The sequence below is a fragment of the Staurois parvus genome, unplaced genomic scaffold (genome assembly GCF_062004578.1).
Source record: "Staurois parvus isolate SC_StPar_1 unplaced genomic scaffold, SC_StPar_1.0 ptg000786l, whole genome shotgun sequence".
Taxonomy (NCBI): Eukaryota; Metazoa; Chordata; class Amphibia; order Anura; family Ranidae; genus Staurois; species Staurois parvus.
In genome coordinates this window covers 616,489-626,282 of record NW_028318582.1, presented here as the reverse complement: position 1 = coordinate 626,282, position 9,794 = coordinate 616,489, and the positions used below count along the sequence as shown (strand labels likewise).

The following is a 9,794-nucleotide window of genomic DNA, read 5'->3' as shown; positions in this document are numbered from 1 at the left end:
CATTCTCCATTCTTGAATCTGGTTGCTATTGGGAGTGGAGGTTGGCATCTCTGAATCGACAGAGCCTTCTGTATTGTATCAAACAAATGCTAGAAGAAAAGGCAGGCGAGGTAGCTAATTAGGAAAAAAAAAAAATGAATACCGAGCGCACACCGTTCTTAAGAGACGAACGTCTCTATTGATTTGGCCAACAACATATCTTTTGCCCTCCAGGCCTTTGTACCAATATTCTGCAACAGCAGATGACTTGAGACGTTCTTGGCAGGGTGAGAGATGCATTCTGTGCTAACTTCAAATTATTTTTGTGCTTTCTGTCAGGCTATAAAAATTCTGTACAAGAGCAAAACCCCCGTGATCTATTAAAAAGAAGCAATTTTTTTTTTCCTGGCCTATGAAGCAGAGGTCAGTCCTAGCCCTGCATCACAGCGCTTTGTGCTCATCAACCAGATCTGCTATCAGGAAATATACAAAAATAACATTCCTTAGGATATTATATACACACAAGTGACAACGGTTCTCCCTACTCTAAATATATAATACAAAAGAGGCTGTTAGGTTATACTGAAATAATTCCTGTGTCGTTTATATGGTCCTAAGTGGGAAGGAGGAGTGTGAAAGTGACATCATTCTTGCTCTGTGACATCACTCCTTCCTAAAGGTCACCTTCTAGACTGCTTCAAAGGTCACCCCTTCCAAAGTTGATGTTTCAAGTTTGGGTAGATACAGACCAGTTAAGTGACCTACTGGCTTCATATATCTCAAGGCGATTCCAGCGAAGAGTTCCCAGTATTGAGAAATTCTCTTCTTTTTTTTTGGATTTGTTTTATTTTACAAAAAAAAATGTAAAAGGTTGAAATTCTAAGATCTAGACCCAGAGTTCCCAAGAAGCAGCGGGCGAACGATTGTATATCTACCCATACCTGAAATACTGTTTTTGGTAGAGTGGACCTCTCTATAAACACTGTACATAGTCTGAAGTTCTTCAGCTATTATGGAACCAGAAGTCCTAGCATTCCTTGCCATGGTCCCCCAAAAGGCATCAGGCATGCTGGGTAGTTAGTTCCTCATGCTGGGACTTATAATTCCTTGACCGGCAGGAGGCCATTCTTTCCATTTAATACTGTTTGTGAATATTACCTTCTAGTCAAGTCAATATACATCAATTGATAGAACAGACTTGCCTCTGACTATTCCAAAAAAATCCCTGGCTTATGTATACACATATTTGGAATATTTTGTGTAATGAAGACAATGCAGAGATGGATGGTATCCGCTCTCTCACAGTTAACTTGGAGAAGAATGAGTCTTTTGTCCTCCATCCTTGTTTACAATGGGCCTCCTTTTCCCGTGTCAGCGGCGGGGCAGGAACGCCGGTGCTCTGTGTGGGCTTGTAGAAGTTCTGCAATCTCACTGGGGGCGGATTCAGCAACAATGGACAATGCAGAATTGCCAGCCTGTTCCAAAGAGACAATACAGCAGTAGGTTCATTATGGATAGAGTTTTATGGAGTAGCAGTTTCATTACACTGAGGTGTCAAAGAACAATTAACGGTGTCATATTTAAACAAAACATAGGTTTCATGTATCTGTTCTGGTATTCTTAGTATATCAGGTATGGTAGAATTGTATTATAATTATGTCCACTGGTGGGTCATGTTGGGGGAGTACTGTTCTATGAATAGAATGTAATAGAATTATATTCTCATCATGTCCAGTGGATGGTCATGTTGGAGGTGTAGTGTTCTATGTATAGAGTGTAATAGAATTGTATGGTGATCAGGTCCAGTGGTCGGCCATGTTGGGGTTGTAGAGTTCTATGTATAGAGTGTAATAGAATTGTATGGTGATCAGGTCCAGTGGTCGGCCATGTTGGGGTTGTAGAGTTCTATGTATAGAGTGTAATAGAATTGTATGGTGATCAGGTCCAGTGGTCGGCCATGTTGGGGTTGTAGAGTTCTATGTATAGAGTGTAATAGAATTTTATGGTGATCATGTCCACTGGTGGGTCATGTTGGGGGAGTACTGTTCTATGAATAGAATGTAATAGAATTATATTCTCATCATGTCCAGTGGATGGTCATGTTGGAGGTGTAGTGTTCTATGTATGGTCATGGCCAAAAATATTGGCACTCCTGCATTTCTGTTAGATAATGCACCACTTCGCCCAGAAAATTGTTGCAATTACAAGTGCTTAGGCATTTTCATGTTTATTTCTTTTGTTTGTATTGATATGACACAAAAAAGTGGAGAAACGAAAAACCAAATCTGACACATTCCACGCAAAACCCCAAAAACGGACTGAACAAAATTATTGGGGGTGTAGTGTTCTACGTATAGAGTGTAATAGATTTGTATGATGATCATGTCCAGTGGTGGGTCATGTTGGGGGTGTAGTGTTCTGTATATAGAGTGTAATAGGATTGTATGATGATCGTGTCCAGTGGTGGGTCATGTTGGAGGTGTAGTGTTCTACGTATAGAGTGTAATAGAATTGTATGATGATCATGTCCAGTGGTCGGCCATGTTGGGGGTGTAGTGTTGTACATATAGAGTGTAATAGCATTGTATGGTGATCATGTCCAGTGGTTGGTCATGTTGGAGGTGTAGAGTTCTATGTATAGAGTGTAATAGAATTGTATGATGATCAGGTCCTGCGGTGGGTCATGTTGGGGGTGTAGTGTTCTATGTATAGAGTGTAATAGAATTGTATGATGATCAGGTCCTGCGGTGGGTCATGTTGGGGGTGTAGTGTTCTATGTATAGAGTGTAATAGAATTGTATGATGATCATGTCCAGTGATTGGTCATGTTGGGGGTGTAGTGTTCTATGTATAGAGTGTAATAGAATTGTATGGTGATCATGTCCAGTGATTGGTCATGTTGGGGGTGTAGTGTTCTATGTATAGAGTGTAATAGAATTGTATGATGATCATGTCCAGCGGTGGGTCATGTTGGGGGTGTAGTGTTCTATGTATAGAGTGTAATAGAATTGTATGATGATCATGTCCAGTGATTGGTCATGTTGGGGGTGTAGTGTTCTATGTATAGAGTGTAATAGAATTGTATGATGATCATGTCCAGTGATTGGTCATGTTGGGGGTGTAGTGTTCTATGTATAGAGTGTAATAGAATTGTATGATGATCATGTCCAGTGGTTGGTCATGTTGGAGGTGTAGAGTTCTATGTATAGAGTGTAATAGAATTGTATGATGATCAGGTCCTGCGGTGGGTCATGTTGGGGGTGTAGTGTTCTATGTATAGAGTGTAATAGAATTGTATGGTGATCATGTCCAGTGGTGGGTCATGTTGGGGGCGTAGTGTTCTATGTATAGAGTGTAATGGAATTGTATTATGGTCATGTCCAGCGGTGGGTCATGTTGGAGGTGTAGAGTTCTACGTATAGAGTGTAATAGAATTGTATGGTGATTATGTCCAGTAATTGGGTCATATTGGAGGTGTCATGTTCTTTATTTTGAATATAGCAGAACTACTGTATTATAATAATTTCCAACAAATGTTTAAACCGCAAGCACTGCAGGCAATCAATCCAGAGGATGTGTGTTGGGATTTGTACAGGTCACCCTGGGTGATCTAATCAATGGACCTGCATTTCTTGTATAATGCAGTTTATAGAAACTGTTTAGTCAACATGTTTTAAGAGCTTCATAAAACTCGTAGTAATATCACCTCTAGAGAAATGTAGTCTATAAAAAAACTCTGCATTCTTTCTGTAGCTCCCCCTGTGCAGGGCCCAGTTTACAATGTAAGAGCTTGTCTAAATGAACGAAGCATTTCGAGGTAATGACAGAACTCAGCAGTGACATATTTACTTTGGCTCTGATAGCTGAGAAATAACAGCTTGTGCCCTGTAACTGCCAGCTGCCACATTCCAGACATAGCCCAGCTATTTCTAACAAGATTTATACACCAGGTAACTGATAATGGGAGATGTTTTGCAGGAGGGATACCTGAACATGAAAAGAGTACACTGTGAGATGGCCAGTAAGGTAATGTAAACAGGAGACATAAAGGTTTCCACCATGCCGGGGCCTAGAGCTTTCTTTTTGGGGAGCCCACAGCTTGCCCAATATTATAGACCAGCCTGCTGCTGTGGGAGTTGCGGTATTTAGCAATATTCTGGAATTACATCTTGTGCAAAGCATGCTGCTCTTTGTGTCAAATGTGATGAAGTAGAAAGGTTCACAGGAAGGGAAATCTTAAACCCACAGAAGGGGCTACTGGGAAGGAATGGCCTCCTTGGTTGCTTGGAATGCAATATCCAGGTCCAGGCTGGGTGGTCGCATGTACAAGACGGAAGACTTTGAGGTCCAGGGAAACAGGGATGTCAATCAAAACATCATATAAAGTAGCCATATGGCTTCTAATCACTGAGGAACTACAAATCTCACTACTGGGATCTGTAACTCCTCAAAAGCAAAAGGGCCATGAGTTGCAAATAGGAACTGACAGCTGTGGACTCTAAGACTGTCTCCAGGAGTATGAAGGCCACATTCTAAGCCTCAAAGGCGCCCCATGTACAATCAGCCAACCCCATTCATGGAATTTCTTACACACTAGCGGAAGGTTCATGTATTAAAATCCTGACAATACAATCGGCTCAATTCACAAAGCTAAAAAAACAGGACAAGGACCCTTATTTAAAAAAAGACAGTTTGCCCAAATAGATTTTAAAACTGCAATCACGTGGATGATAACAAATCCTCATCCTTGTGTAAAGCTTTGTGAATTAAGCCTGCTATATTCTCTTGTATTATCCAGACCAATTGTTTTCCAAACCATTCATCAGTGGAAACAAAGCTGACCTTGTATAATTTGTAAATGAAACAACACATTCAACACATTTGGACTGTTTAGGGTATCATTTTCAAGCTCATCTTAACTTCAGAAATGCTGTTCTGAACTGTTCTTATCATGGAATGTTCTCTGATGGGGTTGTTTGCTTTTTTCTGTGATAAAAGAAATATGGTACCTTGCCTGCATGTTGACCACAAAAGAATTCAGACCAGCATAAGATAAGACATGTAGGAGGTCCCTGCAGCACAGGATTCATAATAATACAATCTCCTCATTCATCAAAATCTGTCCTTTTTTAAGAGGTTTGTCCATCTATAGCAGGGGTCTCCAAAACTATGGCCTGTGGGTCACATGCCACCCATTACACGATTTTATCTGGCCTGTAGCTAGTACAAGCACAATATTCCCAAAGCATGTTCCTGGAAATGGCTGTTAGGAGTCAGTGGGTGCTACAGCAACCATCGGCTGGAAACCAAAGACATCTGAAATGGAAAATATGTCACCAGCACACCAGAGAATCTCCAAATTGGTCCAAAGCTTTATTCGATGGTCACATCCTAATTAAAAAGGAAACTTTTTGGAGCCACGCAGGGTCCCTTCTTCAGGAAGTGACAACACTTGTTTGAAGAAAGGGCCCTGTGTGGCTCCAAAACGTTGCCTTTGTAAATAGGATGTGACCACTGAATAAAACTGTGGACCTGTTTGGAGAATCTCTGGTGACGTATTTTCCACTTCGGCCTGCAGCTAGGGTGACCGAGTCATATCCTCAATGTCCACAGATTGAGGGTTAAGGTCAACGGAGGCTGCCTATGGTCTCTGCTTCTGATCTAATGGGGCCCTGATGTAAGAGGGGACTCTGATGGGGACCCTGATGTATGGGGAGATGATAATGGGACCCTGATGTATGGGGAGATATTGGGGACCCTGATGTATGCGGAGATAATGGGGACCCTGATGTATGGGGAGATGATAATGGGGACCTTGATGTATGGGGAGATGATAATGGGGGCCCTGATTTGCATTTTTTGTTTGTCTTGCAAATATTTGACCAATATACAATGAAGCCCATGTCCTGAAAAGTCTAGAGACCCCCCCTAACCTAAAGCTATTCTTTGGCTTTGAACTTGTGATGATGAACCAATGCTGGTTGATGCATTCAACTTGCATTTCAGCTTCTGAGATCATCCATTCACCGTAAATTGCATTTTACATTCTTTTGACCTCCTTCTAAGCTGCATCAAGCTGCCTTTATATTCCCATTGACTTAGGAGAAGAGAAGAAAAGCGGCTCGGCCGTAAACAAAGCCCACTGACACCAGTGCATAGTATGAGCAGGCTACCTGCCATCTATCAGATTTTTCAGAAAAAGGTAAACGGGAAATACAACACGGTTCTTGCACAGAATACAGCACCAAGTTAGTTAGTTTGGCCTTCTTCACAGAGATACTTCTAAGGTGCCTCCCATAGGAGCTGTGGCAGAAACCGTGAGGAGACAGCTCCACAACACACTGGAGGAAGGGACCAATGCCTGAGCTAAGGGCAGATGGATTCCAGGGAGCTGTGGCAGAAACCGTGAGGAGACAGATCCACAACACACTGGAGGAGGGATCAATGCCTGAGCTAAGGGCAGATGGATTCCAATGAGCTGTGGCAGAAGCTGTGAGGAGACAGATCCACAACACACTGGAGATGGATTCCAGAAAGCTGTGGCAGAAACCATGAGGAGACAGTTCCACAACACACTGCAGGAAGGGACCAATGCCTGAGCTAAGGGCAGATGGATTCCAGGGAGCTGTGACAGAAACCGTGAGGAGACAGATCCACAACACACTGGAGGAGGGATCAATGCCTGAGCTAAGGGCAGATGGATTCCAGGGAGCTGTGGCAGAAGCCGTGAGGAGACAGATCCACAACACACTGGAGATGGATTCCAGAAAGCTGTGGCAGAAACCATGAGGAGACAGTTCCACAACACACTAGAGGAAGGGACCAATGCCTGAGCTAAGGGAAGATGGATTCCAGGGAGCTGTGGCAGAAACCGTGAGGAGACAGATCCACAACACACTGGAGGAGGGATCAATGCCTGAGCTATGGGCAGATGGATTCCAGGGAGCTGTGGCAAAAACCGTGAGGAGACAGATCCACAACACACTGGAGGAGGGATCAATGCCTGAGCTATGGGCAGATGGATTCCAGGGAGCTGTGGCAAAAACCGTGAGGAGACAGATCCACAACACACTGGAGGAGGGATCACAAGTGACTTGTGAACTTCTAAGGCTACGCTGATATTTTAATTACTTGTTAGCACGGGGTTAGAAGGGGGAGATTGCAGCACTTAAAGCGGAGTTCCCCTCACCCTGTCCACCCTGGACCACACTCCAAAGACATGCTGGTAGGTGAATTGTCTCCTGTCTAAATTGTCCCTAGTATGTGTATGTATGAATGTGAGTTAGGGACCTTAGATTGTACACCCCTTGAGGGTTAGGGACTGATGTGAATGTACAATATATATGTAAAGTGCTGTGTACATTGATGGCGCTATATAAGTACCTGAAATAAATAAATGAACACTGATGGTGACAGGCACAGGACATGTGAACGTCTCCATCTATGGCCGCCAGACGGCGGGAGAAGTGCAGCATCCTGCAGATTGTCAGTACGGCTCCCAAACAAAAACAAGCAATGAACAGTCTGATGCACCCATTACACACAGCCCACCGCAACAGCTGAATCGCAAAATTAAAAACACTCTGTGACCGCGTTCACAGCCGCATCCTGTGGCTTTGTTTAATTAAAAGTGAATTCAGCTTAATGGACAGTAGGATTGCAATTACTAGCAAGGCGGCTTTATTTATATAACGAAGGACAAAAAAAAAGAATGGCAGCTCCGGGATAAACACAGAAGAGGGTCAAAGAGACAAGAGGCTCAATTCACAAAGCTAACACAGAAGAAGGATCCATAAGTGGCTGTTATTTTCAGCTGTTTCCAATGAAATGTCAAAATTAGTCACATGGCTGAAAGAGATTCTTATCCTTGTGCTAAACCAGGGGTCTCCAAACTAAACAAAGGGCCAGTATGCTGTCCTCCAGACTTTGGGGCACCGGACTGTGGCCAGTGGAAGTAGAAATTGCCCTGGTATCAGAGGGAGTAAACCATGCTTCTTTGGTATTAGGGGGAGGAAAAACACCCTGTCGTTGGTGTCGTTGGGAGGAATAGTGTCCTATGCTTGGCAATAGAGTTCCATCGTTGGTGTCAGTGGGAACAGTAGTGACTCTTCATTGGTGGCAGTGGGAGGAATTGTGTCCTATCATTGGTGTCAGTGGGAGGAATACTGTCCCATTATTGGTGTCAGTAAGAGAAATAGCGCCCCATCACTGGTGTAACTGGGAGGAATAGTGTCCTATGCTTGATAATAGTGGGAGGAATAGTGTCCCATCGTTGGTGTCAGTTTGAGAAATAGTGCCCCATCATTGGTGTCAGTGGGAGGAATAGTATCCCATCGTTGGTTTCAGTGGGAGGAATAGTGCCCCATCATTGGTGTCAGTGGGAGGAATAGTGCCCCGTCATTGGTGTCAATGGGAGGAATAGTGCCCCATCATTGGTGTCAGTGGGATGAATTGCGCCCTATCATTGGTGTCAGTGGGAGAAATACTGTCCCATTATTGGTGTCAGTAAGAGAAATAGCGCCCCATCACTGGTGTAACTGGGAGGAATAGTGTCCTATGCTTGATAATAGTGGGAGGAATAGTGCCCCATCATTGGTGTCAGTGGGAGGAATAGTGTCCCATCATTGGTGTCAGTGGGAGGAATAGTGCCCCATCATTGGTATCTTTGGGAGGAATAGTGCCCCATCATTGGTATCTTTGGGAGGAATAGTGTCCCATCATTGGTATCAGTGGGAGGAATAGTGTCCCATCATTGGTATCAGTGGGAGGAATAGTGCCTCATCGTCGGTGTCATTGGGAGGAATAGTGCCCCATCGTCGGTATCAGTGGGAGGAATAGTGCCCCATCGTTGGTATCAGTGGGAGGAATAGTGCCCCATCATTGGTGTCAGAGGGAGGAATAGTGCCCCATCATTGGTGTCAGTGGGAGGAATAGTGCCCCATCGTCGGTATCAGTGGGAGGAATAGTGCCCCATCGTCGGTGTCAGTGGGAGGAATAGTGCCCCATCATTGGTGTCAGTGGGAGGAATAGTGCTCCATCATTGGTGTCAATAGGTGAAATAGTGCCCCATTGTTGGTGTCAGTGGGAGATATAGTGTCTTGTATCTGTGGTAGAAGTGGTGCCCAAGGGCCGAATAAAGGAGAGCAAAGGGTCGCAGTTTGAAGAGCACTGTGCTAAACCTTTGTGGATTGCGCCTAATTATTGATCTGTAGTAGTATATGCAGGCTACTGCTGTATAGGACAAAAATGTTCTGGTCCAAGATCCGTTTAATATTGGGATATAAACTTTTGGTAGCACTTTGGCCAAAGCCTGGAGCAGAGTATTGCTTTTCTCAGTGTAACACTACTTGGCTAATGTCACGGTGAAAGCTTATTAGAACTTGTAGCCTTTACCAGGGGCGGACTGACCATTTGGAAACTCGAGCACTGCCCGAGGGCCCGGGGTCAGTAGGGGGCCCCATGAGATGCCCCTGGTACCTTTTTCATAGGCTTTTTTGAGTTTTGGCAAGGACACAGGGGCCCCATGATCCCCTATTGCCCGGGGGCCCCATGAGTTGTCAGTCCGCCCCTGGCCTTTGCCTAAAATGGATATATCAGCCTTGAATGGTTTCTGGCATGGTAAACTATAAGCCAGGTTCTAGGGTTGGGGCACGGATATTCCCATTGTGGTTTCCCTTTCTGTCCACAATATGGTTCCAGCAGTCGTAGGATAAGTCCAGGACCACTTGAATTGATAGGCAGTGTAAGTGCCTTACCAGCCACTAGAGGTCCCTATGGGTAGGATGCCAGTGATAGACAAAGGGCACTTAGTATTA

The 9,794-nt window shown here is 44.1% G+C and overlaps 1 protein-coding gene across 1 annotated transcript in view; it reads right to left on the bottom strand.

Annotated features, from left to right (window-relative positions):
- Positions 1 to 774: 774 nt before the first annotated feature.
- Positions 775 to 9,794, bottom strand: part of KANK4 (KN motif and ankyrin repeat domains 4) — a 146,199-nt gene continuing 137,179 nt past the window's right edge. The window contains exon 10 of the mRNA XM_089654667.1: positions 775 to 1,454. Coding sequence (XP_089510793.1) covers positions 1,326 to 1,454 — 129 coding nt within the window. The 3' untranslated portion in view covers positions 775 to 1,325. The remainder of the gene's footprint in view (positions 1,455 to 9,794) is intronic.